The 25,498-nt window shown below is 61.0% G+C and overlaps 1 protein-coding gene and 2 pseudogenes across 1 annotated transcript in view; 1 reads left to right on the forward strand and 2 right to left on the reverse strand.

Annotated features, from left to right (window-relative positions):
* LOC116942108 (phospholipid phosphatase 2-like) overlaps positions 1–4,034 on the forward strand; it is a 23,859-nt pseudogene extending 19,825 nt beyond the window's left edge.
* Positions 7–573, reverse strand: LOC116942153 (DNA-directed RNA polymerases I, II, and III subunit RPABC5 pseudogene; annotated as a pseudogene).
* A 5,193-nt stretch (positions 4,035–9,227) lies between the features above and the next one.
* MTREX (Mtr4 exosome RNA helicase) overlaps positions 9,228–25,498 on the reverse strand; it is a 106,427-nt gene continuing 90,156 nt past the window's right edge. Inside the window, exons 23-27 of the mRNA XM_032953375.2 lie at positions 18,819–18,924; positions 14,206–14,262; positions 13,185–13,347; positions 11,750–11,854; positions 9,228–10,308 (exon numbers count right to left, since the gene is read on the reverse strand). Of these exons, the coding sequence (XP_032809266.2) occupies positions 10,256–10,308; positions 11,750–11,854; positions 13,185–13,347; positions 14,206–14,262; positions 18,819–18,924 (484 nt within the window). The 3' untranslated portion in view covers positions 9,228–10,255. The remainder of the gene's footprint in view (positions 10,309–11,749; positions 11,855–13,184; positions 13,348–14,205; positions 14,263–18,818; positions 18,925–25,498) is intronic.

Below are 25,498 nucleotides of genomic sequence, written 5' to 3' on the forward strand. Positions count from 1 at the left end.
CCTCGTTTACAGATAGCGGCTGACACTTAATCAGCCGCAATGTGTTTGGCGTTAGCGCCGCGTTTCCTCTACAGGGGGCGCCTCGTGCGCCGTGCCCTCTTGCTCGCTCTCCCACTCTCGCTCTCTCACTGAAAGCAAACAAACAAACAAAAAAAATATTTTGTATTCTGTAATGCAAAATGATTGCTGTTGCCATTTTCGCTCATGTAAATATTTCAGCCGATTGAGGATTGTAATGAAAAAAATAGAATGCGGCCGAATATATGCCCAATCTTTTATCATTTCCTTGTCAGGCCTTTGTGTAGGAACGTGTAGCAAAGTTATTTCTCCAAAGGTGCGTAGTTGAGTAGCTTTTCAACGAGGACGACATGAGAGAGCAGCACACGGCGACAGCGGGCATCTCTTCAGTCCCAGGGCATCCAGTCCATCTCCTCCTGCGTATTCGGCCCGCAACAGACCCCAAATAGGCTTCCCCACTTATTGCCGACCCAACCTTCCCGCACGCGAAGCACCGCACCGGGGTAATCATCTTGTGCTGCGGCGAGACGCTCCGGGACACGCTCTCTCTCTCCCCCCACCCCACCCCGCCGCCCTCTCACCCAGGAGTGCGAGAGATTACGAGAGTGTGAGCGAGCAGCTTTTTTTTTCGATCAGAGGAAACAAGAAGATGCTCGGTGTAGTCGGCACTTTGCTTCGTTCATCATTTAGTTTTGTTTTTAATGCTTTGCTTTATGTAAACCACCCCCCACCCCCCTTGAAAATGAAAGATTTGACAAAATATTTCACGTTCTGCTCTCCTTACCCCTTCCCTCTCTCTCTACCCCCCTCTCTCCCCTACTCCATGTCGCTCTCCCTCTCGCGCTCTCTCTCTCTCTCGTTCTCCCGCTCTTGCGTTGCGACGCTGCGCTACGTCCGATTGCTCTCTCGGGCTTGCTCAGTTGCTCATTTGTCCGGTTGATGGCTCTCATCCTGCAGCAGCAGCAGCAGCTGCTTCAGTTTTTGAGTAGAAGTTGCTGCGTGTATATTTATATTTTGCGAGAGCGCATGCCGAGGCTATTCCGAGGCGGTGGTGTTGGCGAGGGGATGGAGGAAATGGAGGGGATGGAGGAGATGGGTATGGGGGGATGGAGGGGATGGATGGAGGGGATGGAGAGGGGATGGAGGGGATGGATGGAGGGGATGGAGAGGGGATGGAGGGGATGGAGGGGATGGAGGAAAGGGGATGAAGATGGAGGAGATGGAGATGGAGGGGATGGGAATGGATGGAGGGGATGGAGGAGAGGGGATGGAGGGGATGGAGGGGATGGAGGAGATGGAGGAGATGGAGGAGATGGAGATGATGGAGATGGAGGGGATCGAGGAAATGGAGGGGATGGAGGAGAGGGGATGAAGATGGAGGAGATGGAGGGGATGGAGATGGAGGAGAGGGGATGGAGGAGATGGAGGGGATGGAGGAGATGGAGGGGATGGAGATGGAGGAGAGGGGATGGAGGTGATGGAGGAGATGGAGGAGATGGGAATGGGGGGATGGAGGAGAGGAGATGGAGGGAATGGGGGGATGGAGGAGATGGGGGGGATGGAGGAGATGGAGGGGATGGAGGAGATGGAGGGAATGGGGGGATGGAGGAGATGGGAATGGAGGAGATGGAGGGGATGGAGGGGATGGAGGGAGGGGATGGGGGGGATGGAGGAGACGTCTCCGCCGCAGCTGTGGCACAGCGAGTGCTGCCACCGCCGCCGCTGCAGATGCTCCTCTGACCAAAACAGGAAACCGGCGCTCGTGAAAAGCGGCGCTCATGCTCGCTCGCTCGCTGCTGCGTCGCGTCCCAGAGACGCTCCGAACGAAACGAAAACTTTAGAGAGAGAGAGAAAAAAAGCCATCAAAAAAAATCCAGCCCCGCGAAGATTCCGCGTTGTTGTTGTGGTGGTGGTGTTGGTGTCGTCTTCCCGTGATCCCACACGGCCTCTCTCCCTCTCTCTCCATGGTCCATCTCCTCCTCTTCACACCCCCCACCCCACCCACCTCGTCATCGCTTCCGTTCGCCCCTCTCCCATGCTGCTCACCGACCAACCTCGGAGTTCGGTCTCGCTCCACCTCTTCACTCCTCCTCGTCACGTCCCTCACTCCTCCCCCGTTGCGTCTCGTTCCCTCTCCGCGCCATCTCTCACTCTCTCTCCACTTCGATGTTTCCCTTCGCCCCCCCCATCTCTGATCTCCAACCCCCCCCCCACACACCTCTCTCCACCACTGCCTTCCCATCACATCCCTCTCCCTCCCTCTCTCCACATCCCAATGTCGCCGTGTCTCTCTCCATCACCCCCCCCCTAAACGATTCTCCCCTGTGCCCCCCCCCCCAGCTGTACGTGCACGCCCGCCTGCGCTGGCGCACGGCCCGCCTGCTGCGCCCGCTGCTGCAGGCGGCGCTGCTGCTGTGCGCCGTCTACGTGGGGCTGTCGCGCGTGGCCGACAACATGCACCACTGGGGCGACGTGCTCGTCGGCTTCCTGCAGGGCGCCGCCGTCGCCGCCTTCGTGGTGAGGACGCTCGCCCGCTCGCCCGCCCGCTACACCGCTCGCTACACCACCCACTCGCCCGCTCGCTCCACCACCGACTCGCCCGCTCGCTCCACCACCCACTCGCCCGCTCGCTATACCACCCACTCGCCCGCTCGCTCCACCACCCACTCGCCCGCTCGCTCCACCACCCACTCGCCCGCTCGCTACACCGCCCACTCGCCCGCTCGCTACACCGCCCACTCGCCCGCTCGCTCCACCGCTCGCTCACTCGCCCGCTCGCTCCACCGCTCGCTCACTCTTCGCCTCCTCCACCGCTCGCTACGCCGCTCGCTCGATCGCACGCTCGATCGGTCGCTCACTCGCTCGCCCAGCCACGTGCTCAATCGGCCACTGGTTCGCTCGACCGGTCAATCAATCGGTCACCGACCCGCTCACTCGATCGGTCACTCACTCGCACCATCAGCCACTCAACCACTCACTCATTAGCCCTTTCACTTAGCCCAATGCTATGACGCACGTTGTCGATGCTACGACGTGGATCGCTGCGCGGTTATTAACGACGAAACTGAGAAGAAACACTCAAAGAGGGCGCACAGAACGACGGCCGAGGGGCTAGACTACGGCCGACGGTGACGACGACGACGACGACGATTTTGACGACCGTCACATCGCAGGATTGTGATCATTGGCAGCAGCCGGCTTGGGGGGGGGAGGCCTTCATCCAGCAGTGGACAGACCACGGCTGGCGCTGACGATGATTGGCGATGGCGCTGACGACACGGGCTGTGCGCGTGCGTGCAGGTGTTCTACGTGTCCGGCCTGTTCAGGAGGCACGGGGTCGCGACCTCCGCGTCACCAGACGGCCTCAAGTCCGACACGAACCTGCAGAGGATCAGCAACAACGCGTGAGGGTGGAGCGGGGGGGTGGAGCGGGGGGGGCCGGGGGGTGGAGTGGGGGAGCATGGGTGGGGGCGGCTGGGGGAAAACTACCTATGGCACGGGCGCACACACACACGCGTGCACACACACATGCGTGCACACACACACGCGTGCACACACACACGCGTGCACACACACACGCGTGCACACACACACGCGTGTGTGTAGGCATGCGTGCACACAAGGTGACGTGCGTGCGCCAACACACGCACGAGCACACCGCTGACACGTGCCATGTTACACTGTCACACTCACCATCACGCTCACCATCACACACTCACCATGACAGTCACCATCACACACTCACCATGACGCTCACCATCACACACTCACCATCACACACTATTACTCACCATTACTCGCACTCACCATCACTCTCACCATCACGCTCACCATCACACACTCACCATCACACACTATTACTCACCATTAATCGCACTCACCATCACTCTCACCATCACGCTCACCATCACACTCACCATGACACTCACCATCACACACTCACTATTACTCACCATCACTCTAACTGACCATCCCACACACTCACCATCACACACACTCACCATCACACACACTCATCATCACACACACTCACCATCACACTCACTCACCATCACTCACCATCACACTCACTCACCATCACTCACCATCACTCACTCACCATCACTCACTCACCATCACACACAGACACACAACGCCCCCCCCCCCCCTCTCTCCGGGGCCATTGTTCTGTGGTCTCGTACTACAGGGGTCCCCCATACCAACATGGGGGGTTGCTACCAAGGCCGCGGTGGTGGTAGGAGAGATGTTCCCCTGTGTAACCGAGTCCGGTACCGTGGACCGAGGGTTTCCAGTGCTCGCTCTGCTTGGCAGAACGGAACCCGTGACACCTCGCCGGGAAATTCCACTGCCGGTGTCTGCCTTCTTGTCAATTGTATCCCAATCACCACCCCCCCTCGCCCCCCCCCCAAAGTAACTTTGTACGTGTCCCGTGCTCGGCGATTCGCGACTGAATGTATTATTTTTTTCCCCAAACGCCCGGCTCGATGAGGTGGAGGGGGGATGGGGGACCGCTCACCCCAAAGGGAGCGAGGACGACCTGGCGGTGGTGGGGCGAGCCCCAAGTGGCTGGGCCCCCCGGCCGGCCGTGTGAATAGGCCCGGGCGTGCTCGCTGTAAAAGGCTTCGCGAACCTGAGCTGGGTATACCGGGCGATGCTCTGGCCCCCCGTTGCCTCTTTGAGAGAGAGACTAAAGGAGGCGGGAGTGGTGCTACATCTCGGCTGGCTAGGAGATGTTGACTACCTCGCCTGGTATGCAGGAGGTCGCGAGTTCGATCACGGCCCCGACGCCTGCTGCATATTTGGAGTTTGCGTGTCTCTCTCTCATCGTCACCACGGTTGGCTGGGAGATGTTGACTACCTCGCCTGGTATGCAGGAGGTCGCGAGTTCGATCACGACCCCGACGCCTGCTGCATATTTGGAGTTTGCGGTGTCTCTCTCTCTCTCTCTTTCGCCCCGTGGGCGCGCGGATTTGTCTTCCGGGTCCCCCGTTTTTTTCAATTCCACATTTCGATTCAACATCGCGCGGTTAAGAGTCATTCGGCAGCCGCGAAACAATTCCCACTTGACGACAATGACGATGCCGAGCCACCTTGGCCGAGATATCATTTGCGATAGGCAGGCGCTGTATACGGCGGCTCAGTGGGGCCTTTACCCGGTGAAGTAAAAAAAAAAAAATAGTTGTAGAGCTTCATTATATTCCGGCCGTGACAGAGGCTCTGTTGGCGTCGCTGCTCGCTGGATTTGCCCGCTCCCAGCAATGAAGGGAGCGAGGTGGGGGGGGTGGGCGTGGTGGGGGGGGCCGGGGGGGGCGTGGTGGGGGGGGGGCCGTGGGGGTCCCCGCGTGGCCGCTCGCACCGCCGCCACCCTGTGTGAACTTTCGCCGCCAATTGCCTCCGCAGTGTCTGCGCGGTGTCTCTGCGGTGTCTCCGCGGTGTCTCCGCGGTGTCTGTGGTGTCTCCGCAGTGTCTCTGTGGTGTGTCTGCGGTGTCTCTGCGGTGTCTCTGTGGTGTCTCTGCAGTGTCTCCGTGGTGCCTCCGTAGTGTCTCTGCGGTGTCTGGTGTCTCCGCAGTGTCTCTGTGGTGTGTCTGCGGTGTCTCTGTGGTGTCTCCGCAGTGTCTCCGTAGTGTCTCTGCGGTGTCTCCGCGGTGTCTCTGCGGTGTCTCCGCGGTGTCTGTGGTGTCTCTGTGGTGTGTCTGCGGTGTCTCTGTGGTGTCTCCGCAGTGTCTCCGCAGTGTCTCTGCGGTGTCTCTGTGGTGTCTGCGGTGTCTCCGCAGTGTCTCCGCGGTGTCTGTGGTGTCTCCGCGGTGTCTGTGGTGTCTCTGTGGTGTCTCCGCGCGAGGCTTTTTTCATCAACGCCAGCAGAGAGCGTTGGGTGGGTAGAGGGATGGGTTGGGTTGATAGGGTAGGAAGTGATGGGTGGGTGGGGACAGGTGAGTAGTGATGGGTGGGTGGGGACAGGTGAGTAGTGATGGGTGGGGTAGTGATGGGTGGGTGGGGACAGGTGAGTAGTGATGGGTGGGGTAGTGATGGGTGAGTTAGTGATGGGTGAGTAGTGATGGGTGAGTAGTGATGGGTGGGGACAGGTGAGTAGTGATGGGTGGGGTAGTGATGGGTGGGTGGGGACAGGTGAGTAGTGATGGGTGGGGTAGTGATGGGTGGGTGGGGACAGGTGAGTAGTGATGGGTGGGGTAGTGATGGGTGAGTTAGTGATGGGTGAGTAGTGATGGGTGAGTAGTGATGGGTGGGTTAGCGATGGGTGGGGTAGTGATGGGTGGGTGGGTCGGTAGAGATGAGTGGCAGGGGTGGGTACCAATCAGGAGCGATACAGAAGCGCACACACACACACGACGCGAGCGAGCGAGTTTTTGCTGCTGAATGTGTTGACGAGCAGAGTGTAGGGAACCATCGTCGTGGTCATCCCTCCCCCTCCCCCTCCTCCTCCCGTCCCGGCGGACCTCGCGACGCGCTGCCAAGCTGTAGAAGCCGAATAAGCGGCGCGTAACTGTGAAAGCTTCTCGGACGCCGCTCGATTGATTTTTTGTTTTTCGCTCCCCCCCCCGCCCCGCACGTCGTGGCGGTCGCGTTTCCTCGCGTCCTTATTACCCCCCCCCCATGTGGGCCCCCCCCCGGGTTGTTGGGGTTGATGTAGTTATCACGTCACCGTGACCAATGTGAACTAACGAATGTTGTCGCGCGTGTGCGCGTGGCGAATGCTTCTGAGCGAATGTGAACTGTGGGGGGGGGGGCAGCGGCAGGGTGGGAGCCAGAGGGTGGGGGTGGTGCTGGGAGGAGTGGGGGGGTGGGTGACCCTAATGGGCCCCCCCCCCCCCCCCACCTAGGGTGGCAGCTGCCACCACCAACTTCACCAACCCAAAGTCTCCGCTCCCGATTCACGGCAGCAACTTTTGAGTCCCACTCGCGGGGCAATTTGTTAGTTTCCCTCACCGCCCCCCCCACCACCACCCCTCCCCCACCGCCCCCCCCCCCCACCGCAAACAAATGAAATTCCCTCCGCGAGGGCGTACGTGGCATGGGGGACTCTTTCGCGCCGAAACGCGGAGAGAAGCCGGCGTCAAAATCGGAGCAGCTGGCGGCTTTGAGAGGGCGCCGTCGCCGCGCTTGCGCCGGGCCGCGCTTTGCCAACTTGCTGCCTCCATGCTGCTGCCTTCGCTCTCCCCCCCCCCCACCCCCCCCACGTACGTTTACCGCGGGGGGCCGTGGGTGGGTTTCCTTGCTTGTTTACCTTCTAATGACATTATAATGGTGACTGTAAGAAACAGGACAGTGAGAGAGAGTGAGTGAGTGAGCTATATAGTGAGAGTGAGCTATAGAGTGAGCTATCTAGTGAGCTATCTAGTGAGAGTGAGTGAGAGTGAGCTATATAGTGAGAGTGAGCGTGAGTGAGCTACATAGTGAGAGAGAAAGTGAGAGAGTGAGTGAGCTATATAGTGAGAGTGAGCTATCTAGTGAGCTACATAGTGAGAGAGAGTGAGCGTGAGTGAGCTATACAGTGAGCTATATAGTGACCTATATAGTGAGCTACATAGTGAGAGAGAGTGAGCGTGAGTGAGCTATATAGTGAGCTATATAGTGAGCTATATAGTGAGCTACATAGTGAGAGAGAGTGAGCGTGAGTGAGCTATCTAGTGAGCTATATAGTGACCTATATAGTGAGCTACATAGTGAGAGGGTGAGCGTGAGTGAGCTATATAGTGAGCTATCTAGTGAGCTATATAGTGAGCTATCTAGTGAGCTATCTAGTGAGCTATATAGTGAGCTATCTAGTGAGCTATCTAGTGAGCTATCTAGTGAGCTATATAGTGAGCTATCTAGTGAGCTATATAGTGAGCTATCTAGTGAGCTACATAGTGAGCTATATAGTGAGCTATCTAGTGAGCTACATAGTGAGCTATATAGTGAGCTATCTAGTGAGCAAGAGCGAGCCGTGTTGCATTCAGCGATCGCGACGATTGAGGGCGGGCGCTCCGCGTCTGTGAAAAGGAGCGAAGAGGGGGGGCCCCCCACACCCAAACCCCCCCCCCCCGGGGTGGCCAATTCCCATGCCCCCCCCCCCCCGCTGCCCTCGACGGTGACACCACTATCTTTGCTAAAATAAAATAAAAATAGATTAACATTTACTGTGTATTTTAAATGGTGTAAACGCTATCTCGGAGTCGGTGTTCTCACCCGCGTTGGTTTCCCTCCGTCGCTCCATCTTCCGTCCCCCCCCCCACCCCCACCGCCACCACCGCTGCCGCCGCCGCTTTGCGAGCGGCGCCCATCGACGCCTCTCTCCGCTGTGCCAGAGAGTCGCCGCTCGCAGGGGTTCGGTGCTCCTTTACGTCGTAGGAGGCAGCGGCGGGCGCTCGGCTGTGTGCGGCCGATAGCGGGCGAGGAGCACGGGAAGATGTGCTCGGGCGGGGGGTGGTGTAGACGAGGTCTTCTCGCTGCTGCTGCTGCTGCGGCGGTGGTGGTGGTGGTGTTGACACGGCGCCGTTCGCCTCCGACGGGGTGAGAAACCAACTTTGAAATTTGTTATTTTCTACGCCAGATATTATTTATACGCAAAACTAAAAAAATAAATATTTTAAAGCTACCTCGTCCGCTGCCCGGTGTGGATTTTGTTTTTCCCGCGCGCGGAGGTGGAGAGGAGGCGGCGAGGAGGTGGAGAGGAGGTGGCGCGCCCCAGGGGGGGTTGTGGTTTGAGCGTCGTTCGCAGGGAATAAAATAAAATCTTCATCACGGGGAAAAAGAACGGTGGGCGGCCAGCGACAAATGGCACGGTGGCGACGGTCAAAAGTTGGGTCACGGGATCCAGGGGTCGTTGGTGCGTTCGCTTTGAATTGAGCAAGAAGCTTGTGGGGGAGAGATGGTGACGACAATGACGACGGGGGGAGGAAGCCAGAGTTCACTCACGGCAGAGTTCACTCACAAGGGTTCACTCACGGACTGCGTCCCCCCTCCGCGCCCACCCCACCCCACCCAAGTGCTGAATGTTCACACGCCCCCCCCCCCCCAGGTAACTCATTAAAGGCCTAGTCGACAAAGAGGAGACCCAGGACCAGTTAGCGCAGCGTAGCGCTAACTGCTACACTGCCGCCCCCCCCGCACACAGACACACACGCAGATATCGGCCTACGGAGGCAGCTAATCCCGCACGCGGGACACGCGCGGACGCACGCGCGGACACACGCTGTCACGGCAAAGCTCCGGTTGATAAATGCGCCGGTTTTTAATGAAAGATCGTGAACTGTAACCGGCGGCACGGTTTGAAAACCGTGGAAATAAAACAGAACCGGCGCCGCTCTTTAAACGCCGAAGCGCCGACCCGGAACGCGCGCGGTTGAGAAATCGCCAAGCCACGCCCCCCCACCCCCCCCACCCCCCTGCCCCCACGCCTAGCCGAGTGAAAAGGAGACGCAAAAAATCCGGGCCACCAACACAGCCAAACAGCACGCGGCGGCTCTCCTCGTGACTACCGCAGCGATGCGCCGGTTCGAGGTCTTCCGACGGCTCTGCGTGGGGGGGGGGGAGGGGCAGCCCGGTGGAGGTGGGGGGGGGGCGGTGAAGGGGGTCGGGGGTCACGCCGTCGACACGGGAGGAGAGATCGCGACGGCACTGACGATTGATGATGATAAAAAAAAAAGGCAACGGTAGATTCGCTGCCGCTTAACGAAATAAAAACGCGGCGCTGTCGGAGAAACCGGCCGGCCTTTTACCACTGTATCCATTCACTCACTCACTCACGCAGTTGGCGAAACATCGCAATGTAGGAGCACAGAGCTTGGGCAATTGTTGGGGAGAGCAGGCCTCTGGCCCGCCGTTGCCCGCCTGGGCCGAGAGGTTTTCCCGGCACCTCCCCGGGATCATTTTCTCTCCCTGTCCTTCGCGCTCTCCTTCTGCCGAGGGCGAACGAAAAACTACGCGCGTTGAAAACCCCCCGCACCACCATCGGTGGTGGTGACGTGCGTAGTCTTCGTCGTCCGTCGCTAGTCGCAGCTACCGGCTCCCGCTATGATCCACCAACCCCGGTCTCCCGATCAATTGGATCGCGGACGTGTCTCCCTGTCGTCATCGTCATCGTCGTCGTCCTCGTCGCGGTGGGGGGCGGTGGTTGCCGTTTCTCATCGCCACCGTTTCCAGGACGACGCGCGACGAACGACGTGGAAGAGGCGGCGGCGATGACGATCGCCGTCGTGGTCGTAGTTGTTCTCGAAGTTGTTGTCGTCGTCGTCGTCACAGGTAGAGGCTGGCGGCGAACACGATGTCCCTCTTGATCCGCATGATTGCTGGAAGGCAGGGAAGGGCACGCGGGGTCAGGCAGGGGGGCACGCGGGGTCAGGCAGGGGGGCACGCGGGGTCAGGCAGGGGGCACGCGGGGTCAGGCAGGGGGGCACGCGGGGTCAGGCAGGGGGCACGCGGGGTCAGGCAGGGGGCACGCGGGGTCAGGCAGGGGGCACGCGGGGTCAGGCAGGGGGCACGCGGGGTCAGGCAGGGGGCATGCGGGGTCAGGCAGGGGGCACGCGGGGTCAGGCAGGGGGCACGCGGGGTCAGGCAGGGGGCACGCGGGGTCAGGCAGGGGGCACGCGGGGTCAGGCAGGGGGCACGCGGGGTCAGGCAGGGGGCACGCGGGGTCAGGCAGGGGGCACGCGGGGTCAGGCAGGGGGCACGCGGGGTCAGGCAGGGGGCAAGCGGGGTCAGGCAGGGGGCACGCGGGGTCAGGCAGGGGGCACGCGGGGTCAGGCAGGGGGCACGCGGGGTCAGGCAGGGGGCACGCGGGGTCAGGCAGGGGGCACGCGGGCTCTGCGGTCCGATAAAAGTAAAAACGGAATTTCGCTCCTAACTACGACCGAGTTCGATTCCCGGACGTGGCTGCCATCAACGGTGAACGATCCCCGAACCGGTTCCAGCTGCCTTCGCTGAACTCCCACGGTGACCCTCACCACAACAATTCAAAAACTGAAGCACATGCGCAGTTCCGGTTCAACTCTCAGAGACAGAGACAGGCAGAGAGAGAGAGACAGACAGAGAGAGACAGACAGAGAGAGAGAGACAGAGAGAGAATAATTCAGAGGCACGGGAAAAAGGCAGCCAGAACTAGCGCCAAGAACTGCCCCAGCTCTGTGGGCCTATTTCGGATTAATTGGCCAATCTCCACGACTAAATGAGTGATTATACACGGAGGAGCAAACGATCGATCTAGAAAAATTGTTGGTCCCATATCGTGATGTTTGGCCCAACTAGTCGCCACGTTGGCCAGGAGTTGATGTTAACTCCCTCGCCTAGTACACAGGAGCTCGTGGGTTCAATCCCGACCCTGACGTCTGCTGTATATTGGGAGTGTGCGTGTCTCCCTCTTTCTCTCTCCCCGTGGTTGTGCGTGGATTTTTCCTCCGGGTCCCCCCTCCCCATTTCATCGCAGCGTTTAAATGCATCTGGCTGCTGGTGCAGCTGCTGCACATGTCCACGCGAACGATAATAACGCATATTCTATGGTTCTTTCGGTAAAGTCACGTAGAATATGAATTCCTGCAGTCACGAAAGTCAGAAGATAAAAATGCACTTCGTTGGGCTATCGTTCAGCGCCGGCCAGGTCGCTTCTGAAAAACAAAAAAAGCTACACACAGCTCGGTGGGGGGAGCCCTTACCTGGTGTAAGATAAAAAGTAAAATGTTTCGTATGATAGTTATAACGCCCGTAGCGGACGAGCGAGCGAGCGTGCGTGCGTACCGTCAGAGAACTTGTTCTCCAGCTCCACGTTTCCGATGGCCTTGGCGGCCTGACACATTTGCCTGAGCAGCTCCTCAAGCCTGCGCATGCAACGGATCACAGTGCCTGCACGCACACACACACACACGCACGCACACACGCACACACGTGCCGTGAGCGAGTAGCTGCGCCAATGAAGGCCGACAACGGCACACGAGGTGGGGGGTGGGTGGCCAATAACCACGCCCGACCGCCTTTGTCTCCCCAGTGGCGATGCTTCATACGCACCGCGCCCAGGGTATTTATTTGAGGCCGGGAGGCCCAGGCCCGTTTCAGATAATCGTCACCAGTGTTGCCCGTGAACGAGAATCGAACTCGGGGTCTCTGGGTTCGTTGCGAAGTGCGCCAACCGCTGCACCACCGCTCCAAAGGCATGCGCACACACGCACACGCGCACACACGCACACACGCACACACGCGCACACACGGCGACGTCGCCACGGCGACGAGAGATGTATCGTGGCCGTTTCGATGACGGTGAGCTATTAAAGCCCCCCCCCCACCCCCCCACCCCCCCTCCCCCCCCCTCCCCACCGCTCCCCATCGTCGTCATCGCGTCATCCACCGCGCGGTCGCTCGAGCGAGCGGCGAAACATCTGCACGCGAGCGAGAGAGCGAGCGAACGGGAGAGGAGAGGAGAGGGACAGCGGGAGCGGGAGAGAGAGCGGAGGGGCAGGAGAGCGAGAGACCAAGACGACATCGGGGAGGGGCGGGAGAGCGGGAGAGAGACCGAGCAGAATCGTCGCCACGGCCACGGAGTAAACAGGGAATGCGATCCGGCACCACGACGGCAAACCTAAAATAAATAAATAAATAAACACTGCGTGCGTGCGGGGGTGGGGGGGCGTGCCACGGAATCAAAACGTAATTAAGCCGTGACCCCCGCGAGCTCGGAGCAATCACCACGAGCGGCAACGGCGTGGGCCCTGCCTGGCCCACTCCCACGTGCGCGCTGCATCCCCCCGATAGCCTTTAGCAGGGGGGGGGGGGGGCAAAGAGCTGCAAGCGCCGTAGGGCCTACGGAGGCCGGGCGCGGAGTGGCCAAGCCACCGCGCCCCGAGGCTGCCCTCGTCTCCCCGGCGGCGATGTTCACCGCACGCCGCAGCGACCGGCCTAGATAATCGTCGGCTGATGTCGGTGCTGGCCGCGAGCCGCGAATCCCAACCCATCGGGTCACAGCCGGCTTCGAGCCGACCTAGGGGAAAGCCCAGGACCGATTCAAGAAAATCGCCACTCAACTTACTCACTCACACATCCGCTCGGTCGCCTACTCAGCCACCCACTTGTCCCACGCGCCACACTCGCCCACCCAACCACCCATCCACGCGCCACGCTCGCCCACCCAGCCACTCCACCCACCCACCCACGTGCCCCGCTCGCCCGCCCGCCCGCCCACCTTCGAACACGTCCGTCATCTTGCAGATCTGGGCAAAGGAGGCTCCGTTGGCCCAGGTGTGGACGACGTCCATGAGGTCCGGCCGGAAGGAGGAGACATAGTCGTCCTCCTCCAAGCCCAGCTTCGCCTCGGCCGCCACCTTGGCGATCCGGCGTGCGCACTCCTGCAGTGGCGACGACGACAATCTTCATTCGTACGGCTCATGTATGATAAGACGAGACTAGGTGATAGTGCCAAAAAGGTCCCGTTTTGCAGCTGCTCAGCGCGAGCTGCATACGCTCCGATAGTGGCATTGTCCTTGTGCTGCTCGCCTTGTCACTGGCGAGACGAGGCACCAAAAGACGGCTGCCGTCTCCAGGAGGAGGCCAGTCAGCCTCAAAGACAATGCTCGTATATTATCAGAGCCACGTGTTCGTTTGCACGTGCACGACGAGTACTGTGGTGCGTGGTTAATGCAGCCTTGATTCCGTGCAACAAAATGTTTCTATTTTGTGTCTGGACATCTTAACACCTCCTGTTTAATTGCCAGAAAGAGCAAAACCGAATCTTATGTGTTCACACTTTGATACTAGAAAAAAGTTCCCATTTCGCCTGCCGTATATTTTGGAGTTTGCGTCTTTCTCTCTCCCTCTCTCTCTGCCCGTGGTCACGTGGATTATTCTCCGAGTCCTCCGAGTTTTTCCCTCCACATTCAGAATGAGCATCACCGCGCGTTTAGAGCATTTGGCTGCTGTAAATATCCACGTGATAAGCGCACACTTGGTCGAGCTATCGTTTGTGATGGCCAGGTCGCATCTGACACACAGAGCTACGTAGCTCAGTGGGCCTTACCTGGTAGAATAAAAGAAAGAGTTTAGATGCGGAAAAACAACTACGAATTCAAAATGCACGTGTGAGCTGGCCGAAGCCAGAAAAAATTTGGCGAGACCTGAAACCAATTAAATCAACACAGGGTAAGATGAAGCGAAAAAAATAACATCTTGACGAGAGCAATCTGCGTTGCCACGTGACGAATCCCCACCTGGAGCTGCCTGAGTGGGCCCGCGAGTTCCTCCGTGAGTCGAGACATCTCCATTCCCTACACACGCACGCACACAAAGACAAAGACCATTCCCCTTGTAGCCTTGACAGACCGCTGGGGCAAGTGCTGTTAGCGAGCGCCTATGAAGGCCGGCACGGCACACGAGGGGGTGGGGGTGGCCTGCACCACGCCCGGCCGCCTTTGTCTCCCCAGTGGCGATGTTCACACACCGCACCGGGTGACTCATTTGAGGGAGGCCCACGACCGGTTCGGATAATCGTCAGCGGTGTTGGCCGTGAGCGGGAATCAAACTCGGGTCGCCGGGTTCGTAACGCAGCGTAGCGCTCAACCGCTACACCACCTTATATGCGTACACGAGCACGCAGACGCACGCAGACGTGGACACGCACATACAGACACACAAGCACACACGGCCACACACGCACGCACGCACAAAATGCGCTTGTGTCAATATCACGTGTGGCGGCAAAGCCATACAAGTCCAACACGAGCGCACACACACGGACACACGAACACGCACGGACACTCACGCGCACACACTCCCGATCCCCCGTGCAGCCCACACAGACCGTTGGGGGCAAGCGCTGTTAGCGAGCAGCACCTACGAAGGCCGGCGGGTTCGGCAGCATTGCCTCAAGCCGGCCTGACGACCGTCGACGAGACGCCGCGGGTGGAAGCCAGGGTCTAGAGCCGCCGACCATGCCGTTGCGCCGGCGGGCTTTGCGAGCGGTACTTTTGCACGCGGAGGGAGACGCATTGTTGCCCGCGGACATCGCCGACCGGCGACAGAATCCGGAGGCGCGCGAAAAGTTTCGACGGAGAGTGACGGCCGCCCGCGACGCACGCGGGGGGGGGGGGGGGGGCGGGGGCGGCGCCGGCAGGCCAAGGGCGAGGGAGGCCGCGGCGTGGCGCGGTGCCGTGCCGTGCCGTGCGGTGCGGTGCATTGTGGTGCCGTGCGGTGCCGTGCCTGTGCGGTGCATTGTGGTGCCGTGCCGTGCCGTGCGGTGCATTGTGCTGCCGTGCGGTGCCGTGCCTGTGCGGTGCCGTGCCGTGCCGTGCCGTGCGGCGCGGCCGCCACACCGGCTCTAACGCCACAGCTGTCCCCTCCGCGCCTCGGGACGCAAGTAAAAACAAAAAACAAAAGCCACACGAAATCTCACGGCCAAAACTAACATTAGGTTAGTTTCACTCAAGCACGTTCGCACGCGCGCTCACACACACACACACGTACACGCACGGACACACACGCACGGACACATGTACACACGCACGCACGGAGACACGTACACACGTACGCACACACATGTACGCACACACACGTACGCACACACACGTACGCACGCGCACACGCAATCGCGCGCGGTGTAAAACACGCCACGGATTTCGGCTAATTAGCGGCATCGTTAGCGCTCGGGCTCACTCATCGCGCCCGGCAGAGTAAACCACGGCACGGAATGCGAGCGGCACCCCCCACACCGGACCCCCCCAACTGACCCCCACCCCATCCCCCCCCCCCCCACCCCACCTCGGCACCCGGGGCCCATGCAGCTGGGGCCGCCCCCGGGGCCAGCTTCACACAGCCGCCGCCACAGCGACGAGTTCACAAGATCTGCTTAAATATAATAAACACGCACGCAAGCGCGGGCACACTCACGAGCTCAGCACATTCACACACGAGGCAAAGATCCCCCGTGTAGCCTGTAACAGACTGTTGGGGGGGGGGGAAGTGCCATTAGCGAGCAGCTACGAAGGCCGGCAGCCTTCGTCTCCCCAGTGGCGATGTTTACTACGCACCGCACCAGGTGACTCATTTGAGGCCGAGTCGACGTAGAGGAAGCCCGGGGCCGATTCAAAAAATCGTCACTGGGTGTTAACCGTGAGCTGGATTCAAAGTCGGGTCGCCGGGTTCCTAGCGCCTAGCGAGCTAACCCCTACACTAACGCTCCCCGTTGACACAAAAACACACATGCAGACACGCGCGCTCATGCACACGGTCGCACGCTCGCGCACGTGCACGTGCACGCACGCGCGCATTCCCCCACGCGCACGCACTCGCACATTCCCCAAGCTCGCGCTCGTGCGCACACAAACACACTCACGAACTCACGTACTCCTCACACATTTCCCAAGCTCACAAAAGATCCCCCGTGTAGCCTGTAACAGACTGTGGGGGCAAGTGCTGTTAGCGAGCACCTATGAAGGCCGGAACGGTACACGAGGGGGTGGGTGGCCAGCACCACGCCCGACCGCCTTTGTCTCCCCAGTGGCGATGTTTACACACTGCACCAGGAACTCACTTGAGGCTGAGTTGACCGAGAGGAGGCCCGGGACCGGTTCAGATAATCGTCACTGGTGTTGGCCGTGAGCGGGAAGCAAACCCGGGTCGCCAGGTTCATAGCGCAGCGCGCTAACCGCTGCACCACCGCTCCCCACATTTCCCAAGCTCACGCACGCACGCACGCGCACACACACATGCACGCTCGCACGCACTCAACACGCAAATAAACACAACTGACAACACAAATCCACGAGTTCACATTCACGCACTCACTCACTCGCACAAAGACGACCCGTATAGCCTCAACAGGCTGCTGGGGAAAGCGCTTTCAGCGAGCGGCGCCTATGAAGACCGGCCCGGCACACGAAGGGGGTGGGCGGCCAGAACTGCGCCCGGCCGCCTTTGTCTCCCCAGGGGCGATGTTTACGACGCACCGCACTCGCCGAGTCGACTTAGAGGGACGCCCGGATAATCGTCGCCGGCGTCGCTGGCCGTGAGCGCGAGCCGCGAATCGAATCTCATCGGCCTGGAACCGCCTGCGTAGACAAAGATCCTGCGCCCAGCCTCGCGTGAGCGGGGGAATCGAACTCGGGCCTCTCGTCCCGGTCCGCAGCGCCGCGCCACACACAGCCGGGCGCAGCCGCGAAGCGGAACCGCCGCATTCACCGTCGCTCAGCAAGCGCGGGCCTGGGATCTGAGAGCGTGGCAGGTTAGCCGGCCACACCTAGCAGCAGCAGCAGCAGCAGCGCATCGTCGTCCAGGCAGGAGGGAGCAGGACGACGAGGGGGAGAGAAGGGGAAGGAGAGGGGGGCGGCGAGGAGGAGGGAGGCCTGTGCTCTCTCGCAACGCCCGGTGACATCGTCTCGATTCCACAGGGGCAACGTCGCCCGTGCTGCCACCAGGCAGTGTTGGGGCGAGGTGCTGTTAGCGAGGTGCTGTTAGCGAGGTGCTGTGAGCGAGGTGCTGTTAGCGAGGTGCTGTTAGCGTGGTGTTGTTAGCGTGGTGTTGTTAGCGAGGTGTTGTTAGCGTGGTGTTGTTAGCGTGGTGTTGTTAGCGAGGTGCTGTTAGCGAGGTGCTGTTAGCGAGGTGCTGTTAGCGAGGTGCTGTTAGTGTGGTGTTGTTAGTGAGGTGCTGTTAGCGTGGTGCTGTTAGCGAGGTGCTGTTAGCGAGGTGTTGTTAGCGTGGTGCTGTTAGCGAGGTGCTGTAAGCGAGGTGCTGTTAGCGAGGTGCTGTTAGCGTGGTGCTGTTAGGGTGGTGCTGTTAGCGAGGTGCTGTTAGCGTGGTGCTGTTAGCGTGGTGCTGTTAGCGTGGTGCTGTTAGCGTGGTGCTGTTAGCGAGGTGCTGTTAGCGAGGTGCTGTTAGCGAGGTGCTGTTAGCGAGGTGCTGTTAGCGTGGTGCTGTTAGCGTGGTGCTGTTAGCGAGGTGCTGTTAGCGAGGTGCTGTTAGCGAGGGTCGTTTGCAGGCTGGTACAGCGCGTGTGTGACGAGCAACACGCCCGACCGCCTTTGTCTCCCCATTGCAGATGTTTTACATACCACACCAGATACTCGTTTAAGGCCGAGTCGGCCTAGTGCAGGGCCTATGGCCCGGGTTCAGATATCCATCACCGATGTTGAACTCGGTTGGTCACCGGGTTCGTGTCGCAGCACGCTAACCACCGCTCCCCACACACGCAAACACGTACACACACACGCACACACGTACACACACACGCAAACACACAAACACGTACACACACACGCAAACACGCTAACACGCACATACGCACACACGCACACACTAACACGTACACACGCGCGCGCACGCACGCTAACACGCGCACACGCGCGCACACGCTAACACACGCTAAGACACGCACGTCCCTCTCACACCTGGACACGCCGCCCAGTAGCGCCGAGCTAATCGCTCCGTGGCGCTAAACGATCGGCAAAGGTCGCGTAAACAAACACGGCGCGGCGCGTGCGCGTGTGTGCGTGTGCACGTGCGTGTGTGTGTGTAGTGTGTGTGTGTGTAGTGTGTGTGTGCGTGCGTGCATGTGTGTGTGTGTGTGTGTGCGTGCGTGTGTGTGCGTGCGTGTGTGTGCGTGCGTGTGTGCGTGCGTGTGCACGTGCGTGTGCACGTGTGTGTGTGCGTGTGTGTGTAGTGTGTGTGTGTGTGTGCGTGCGCACGCGCGTGCGTGCGTAGCAACGGCGGTGGCGGCCGCCAGCCCAACCAGCAGGCCGCAGGAAGAGCCGGCACGACCCCTGACCCCGGGCGACCGGCTAGACAGGAAGTCGGTTGGAGGTGGGGGGGGCGGCGGGTCGCGACCTCTCACCTTCTCCTGGAACACGAAGCAGCTGAGCAGGGCGGCACACTGCTGCGGCGTGAGGTCGTTGAAGACGCCGTTGAAGAGCATCTCGGTGAGCAGCAGCTCATCGGCGCTATAGAGCGGGGCGGGGGGGGAGAGAGAAACGACAAATGGGGGGGGGGTGAAGAACGCGAGGCAAAGTCAACGACTCGCCGCGCTCGCGAGGACACAAACAACAGGGATCATCGCGACCCGCAACCGCCCCCCACCCCCCCCCCCCCCCAACGTGACGTCGGAGGCAGTAGCCGGCGAGCCTGAAGGGGCAAGAGCATCAATCAAGAAAGCCTTCATTTCTTTCACACCAAAATTGCATTCTAGTACATTTCTACCGAAGGCATATTAAAAAAAAAACTCAAATAATCTTAAGGAAAGGCGCTAGCCGTCGTTCGGTTGAGGCCCCCGTTCCGCGCTGAAGGCGGATTTGCTCGCCGCTGGCGGAAGGCGACCCCCCCCCACCGCCCCCTCTCCCGTGTTGGGCGAGCGAGTGCGTTGTTGTGACATGCGGTGTCAAACGATGCGCTATTCATTAGATCATTTCGCTGCTATTAATTGCCCCCCACCCCCCTCTCTCTGCCATCCCTCTCGCCTGCATTTCAAACGCATCTCGCCACAGTGGCTAGGAGATGTTAACTCCCTCGCCTAGTGTACAGGAGGTCGTGGGTTTGATCCCGACCCTGACGATGCCTGCTGCTGCTGTGTATTTTGAGTCTGCGCCTCATCATCACCACCACCGTGGCTAGGAGATGTTAACTCCCTCGCCTGGTGCACAGGAGGTCGTGGGTTTGATCCTGACCCTGACGATGCCTGCTGCTGTATATTTTGAGTCTGCGTCTCATCATCACCACCACGGTGACTAGGTGATGTTAACGCCCTCGCCTGGTGTACAGGAGGTCGTGGGTTTGATCCTGACCCTGACGATGCCCGCTGTATATGAGTCTGCGTCTCATCATCACAACCACGGTGGCTAGAAGATGTTAACTCCCTCGCCTGGTGTACAGGAGGTCGTGGGTTTGATCCTGACCCTGACGATGCCTGCTGCTGCTGCTGTATATTTGGAGTTTGTGTCTGTCTCTCCCTGTGGTCGTGTTTAGAGTATGTGGCTGCTATAATTTTGCACGTGATGATAAGCCGCTTCTGTTGAGCCATCATTGGTGGCCAGGTCGCTTCTGAAAAATAAAGTGACTAGCTCAGTGGCATTTATCCGATAAGATAAAAATACCGTAGTTAAATTTGCATTTCTTTACCTTCCCTATACTTTACATCCCTATCGTGTTTTTTTGTACTGTTTGCTGTTGTAACATTCTCACCAGCCCCTACTGGACATCTGCGAAAAAGAGCTTCACAGCTCATCGGATTTCTCCTGCAGTCGAAACAAAGATGCCGATTCTGAACGCAGCGTGGTGGTGGTTGAGACGAAACGGACGGTTGTCTGGAGGAATCGGACCGCGGGAAGTTCACGGGAACAGTAACCATAACCACGGTAGCAGGAGCCGTTGACGAATGATACGGAGGATGATACGGAGGATGATATACGGAGGTGACCGCCCGCCCGCCCGCGGTCCGGTGCGGGATAAACATTAAGAAGCAACTTGGCACCTCCGCGGAGAAGTCGAACGCAAAAAAAACCTGTTTTGACGAGCGCCGTCAAATTATTTTTTTTTTTTTGCCCCCATGTCCCCCGCGTCGCTCCGACCGGACACGGAACCCGCGCGACCGCGAGCACAGCTCCGCTCAACTCGAGCCCAGCACCCCCCCCCACCATCCCGCAATCCCCACCTCATCGTTCGCAGGAGCGAGGCGATAATTCGGGGCAATTCGCTCCATCTGGGCATTAGCGCCGCGGCTGCGTTTCGTTTCTGAGAGCGATAATCAAATCTGTCCATCGCAGATCGCAGCCACGCGCCGAGTCACCGATAACGTCGAACAGGCCGCCACCCCCCCACCCCCCCTTTGAAGGGCGGCGGAGCAAACGCCACGAGCGACATCCCTGGCCGCCACCGCTTCCCCCACCACCGCCCCCCCCCCCCCCCCGTTCCCGCGCGCCCCAACACCGCCGTCTCTGGGGGGGCGGTGGGGGCAGATTGCGGGCCGCGGGGCCCGAGCGGCCCGCGGTCTGACCGCCGCCGGCCCGCGGCCTCCGCAAGCCGTCGGCATCCCGCGTGGGTCCACGACGCGGCAATCCACCGCTCCGCTCCGGCGAACGAGCGGGTTTCCCCGCTCCGTCTCCGCGGAGGGGACGCTCCCTCCCTCCCTCCCTCCCTCCCTCCCGCCCGCTCCCTTCCTGTGGCTGCCGCCTCTGTCGTTGGTCTCGACCGCTGGCCGTCCCTCGCGTCTCTTCTAGCGACTGGTGCGTGGTCGGGGGTCAGGGGGTCAGGGAGTCAGGGAGTCAGGGGTCACGGCCACGGTCGTTCACACCCCAGGCTTCGGCCAGGCCCCATGACCCTCGATTCGGTGAAAGCATCCCGCTCCGTTTCGTCTCGTTCCTGCCCCCCGCGTTCGCCTCGCGAGCGCCGTGGCCACGCGGTTCGCTGGCTGGCTCGCTCGCTGGTTCGCTGGCTCGCTGGCCGACCTCTCGATCGCTACCTCGCTCGCCGCCCCCCGGTGCACAACGCATCCGGGGGCGCACGCCGCCAAACAATCCCGGCATCCTTCCCCCCGGTCCGGTGTCTCCACAGCGCGTTGAGGGAGTCGCCGCGCACTTCCCCCCCTCGACTCCGCCGCCGGCGGCCAGCAACGGCGGCCGTGACCCCGCCGCGCGGTCCACGTCGCCGCGGCGACCGAGCCCCCCGGCAAACACAGCGCTCACCGGGCCGGCGCAAGCGTTCCCCCCTCCCCCCCCCCCCCCCCCCGTCTCTGGTCTCCCAAGTCCAGGTGGCCCTACCTGGCACCGGCGAGCGGGACACCGTGACCCCAACGCACGCCGGCTCCTGCCCCTCCCCTCACTCTCCCACCCCTCCCCTCACTCTCCCACCCCACTCCTCACTCTCCCACCCCTCCCCTCACTCTCCCACCCCTCCCCTCACTCTCCAACCCCTCCCCTCACTCTCCCACCCCACCCCTCACTCTCCCACCCCTCCCCTCACTCTCCCACCCCTCCCCTCACTCTCCCACCCCTCCCCTCACTCTCCCACCCCTCCCCTCACTCTCCCACCCCTCCCCTCACTCTCCCACCCCTCCCCTCACTCTCCCACCCCTCCCCTCACTCACCCACCCCTCCCCTCACCCTCCCACCCCTCCCCTCACACTCCCACCCCTCCCCTCACTCTCCCACCCCTCCCCTCACTCTCCCACCCCTCCCCTCACTCACCCACCCCTCCCCTCACTCTCCCACCCCTCCCCTCACTCTCCCACCCCTCCCCTCGCTCTCCCTCCTGTGACCCCGCGACCCCTGGCACGTGCCGGCGACCTGTGGGAGGCGGGGGGGGGGGGCGCGGGGCAGGGGGCAAGGCTGGCTCCGCCCACAACCCCCACCCCGCCCCCTTTGACCTCACAGACACCTTCCGTGAAAGTGAACCTTGAGAGAGCCGCTGAAGGTAAAGGCGCAGGCCTGCAACTGCTCGCTCGTGCCACAGCGAGCAGAGCAGTGCGGGGGGGGTGGGGTGGGGGGCGCATGGCGGTCCGCACGCTGTGCCAGACGTCTTGGGGAGAAGTCGGAATCCTCACTTCGCCCCACCGCGAGCGTGACCTGCTGGCCCACATGGCTGCGGTGCCACCCCCATGCACGCACAGGTGGCTGGCGGTGGGGGAGGGGGGTGTAAGAATCTTGCACCGCTGCTTGCTTGACCTGCCTCACCGGGAGATTGAACCCACGACCCCCACCCGTCGCGGCGGGGCAGCTAGCGCACCGCGGCCACGAACCCAGCGACCCGAGTTCGATCCCCGGTCGCGGTGAACATCGGCGGCGACCGACGGGCGAGACCTTGGACTCGGCCAAAAACCACCAACCGGCACTGACCGGGCACAGGTGAAGCTGCGGGGACACCTGGGGGAGGGGGGGGCGTGGGAAGGCCCCACCGCCTTCCTTCGCGTCCAGCGGTGGAGTGACAACGGGGCTTTAACTTTACATCGTCCTTGTTGCTGCTGCTGCTGCTAAGGGCGATAAAGACTTGGCCCAACATCCCGAGCGGGATCCCTCCGGGGAACCTCGGTGCCGAGGGAGGAGCCTCGCGAGGATTTCTCCGGGGGTTACGTTTGGCGGAGGAGAGTTCCAACCCGGCGCCGGGAGGTAATAACGCGTCCCTTCGAGATCGCGAAGCCGCGCGGAGAACTCCCCGACGATTTTGCAGCGCAACCCTCCCGATCCTGGCGGTGGGGGGGGGCTGGGGGCCCCCCAAATGACGCAGGCACGGCGACGGCGCTGGGGTTGTGCGTTTTTTTTTTCCGGCGGTGACGCCGGATTAAAAAAAAGAAAGATTTTCCCACAAGTCTCTTTTCATTTTCCCTTTTCCTCCCCCCCCCCTCAGAGCGTTCGGCGAGGGGACGGGCGCACGTGGGGAGCGCCGCGCGGAGAGACAGAGCGCGGGACGGGGGAAGAGGGAACGATAGCGCGAGTGAGTGAGGGACACACACACACGGAGACCGGGAGGGACAAGAGAGATGTGTGACGGTGAGGGAGAAAGATAGCACGAGCGAGAGATGTACAAGACAGAGACGAAGACAGAGAGAGAGAGGGGCAGGGAGAGGTACACAGACTGTTGCACAGCGACAGAGAGACAGAGAGAGAGAGACACGGGGACGCTGCTGAACACAAACGGAAACAACGACGGGGAGAAACCGGGAGCCAGCCGGGAACCGGGGGCCGAGCGAGAGAGGATGAGACGGCCGAGCCAGCGGCTGGCGCCGATGGAATGGAACAACGCCGACGGATCCCCGGACGATGGGGCAGGCGACTCGCCGCGTCCTTGCGCGACGAAACCAAGGCACTTACAAAAATAAGAAATCGCCCCAAGGGGCCGAGCACAAAGATAACAAAATAACAAACGGGGGAATATTTCCACGGGGATGATGACGATGACGACGACGACGACGACGGTTCGCGATACCGCGCCTTCCTTCCCGGAGTCGATACGACGGAGGAGATAGCGGAGACCGGCAACGGCTCCCGGGCCTACGGCCAAAGCAAACGCGGAGCCAAACGTGGGCCGAGCGCGGGCCGAACGGGGACCGACCGCGGGGGCCGGAGGAGGGCGGGGCCAACCGCGTGAGAGCGAGGCACGAGAGCAGAGGCCTAGGAGCGCCGGGGGTCGACGCGCGTCACCCGGGGGCCCAGCGCACGTCGTTTAACACGACAGATTTCGCGGTCCCAGGGCTTTTTATTTGTATTAAACCTCTCCTCCCACCACCACCACCACCACCACCCCCCCACCCACTATAAAATCGCTTCTCCTTTGACTTACGACCAGAAACATTTAACGACGCAAAACGCGCGCGAGAGAGAGAGAGCGGGGGTGGGTGGGGGGGGTGGGATTCATCATAAACGATTAATATTTTTTCGTTTGTTTAAATAGCGGCAACGCCGGCTCTCGTCAACGGACGGAATACGCGAAGGGCTTCTGGGAACAAAATAAAAAAATCTTTTTTTTCTCTTCCTTTAAAAACCCGGCGGTGTTGAGAAGGTAGAAAGGAAAGAAAAAACGGAGACGCCAAAAGAATGTCCAGCATGGCAGCTGCCGCGTGGCACAGGCCGCGCAACTCCTCGCTCGACCGGCAGAGGCGGCGGAGCGCTCGCCCGTGAAACCGTCACCCGCCGCGTCGCCCTTCCTGGCGGACACGCGGCCCAGTCCACCGCTGGACGGACGGGGGTCACGTCCCCCGGAGGGGGACGAGTTCAATCCCCCGGCGGCGGCGGCGGCGGGGCGGTTGAAACGACGGTGGCGAGCTTCTAAACAAAACACGCCGCCGCCTCCGTGCCACCCGGCCGCCGCCCGCTGTTCAAAATAAGCTGAGGCCAAATATGCCCCCCCATACACCCCCCATACCCCCGCCCCCCCCCCCCCGCGTGCCACGGCCCCGGCTCCTCCACGACGCACGAACCGCCACGCGCACGCGAGATGAACGTCGTCCGTGACCTCCACCTTAACCACGCCCCCCGGCCCCACCGCCGCCACCCGACCCCGTACCTCCCCCAGCGCGCGCGTGCGGCCCAGCGGCCACGCGCAATTAAAAACTCGTTGCGTAACAGAGGCGGAAGTCCCCTGGGGTGGGCTGCGTGTGAGCGGTTTCCCAGCCGCGTCATCGTCCCGAGAGAGGTCCATCCGCTGCTGGATGAAAGCACGCGGACGACGACGACGACGATGATGATGACGGGGCGAGAAGCCGACCCCCTCTGCCAACCACCGCAACCCGGGATTCAAACTCGTGACCTCCGTCCGTTGACGAGAGCTAAAATTAACGATCGCGACTTTTCGCGATCCACTTGCGGCGGTTGGCAGCCTCGTTAGCACGCGGGGAGGAGTGGGGGGGGGGGGGCGGGGAGAGAGGGGGCAAAAAAGGCCATTCGCTAATAATAAATTAATAATCATCATCTCCTCCCTCCCTCCCTCCGACTCCGGCGCTGGAGAAAATCGGCTTAGAAACACCGCAGAGGTCCCGGGAAGAGCGTGAGAGCACGCACGGTGGCACGGTGGCACGCCACGGTCGGAGGTGCA

Source organism: Petromyzon marinus, chromosome 1, assembly GCF_048934315.1.
Source record: "Petromyzon marinus isolate PM22_M1 ecotype Great Lakes invasive population chromosome 1, UKy_Petmar_22M1.pri1.0, whole genome shotgun sequence".
In the NCBI taxonomy this organism is placed as follows: domain Eukaryota; kingdom Metazoa; phylum Chordata; class Hyperoartia; order Petromyzontiformes; family Petromyzontidae; genus Petromyzon; species Petromyzon marinus.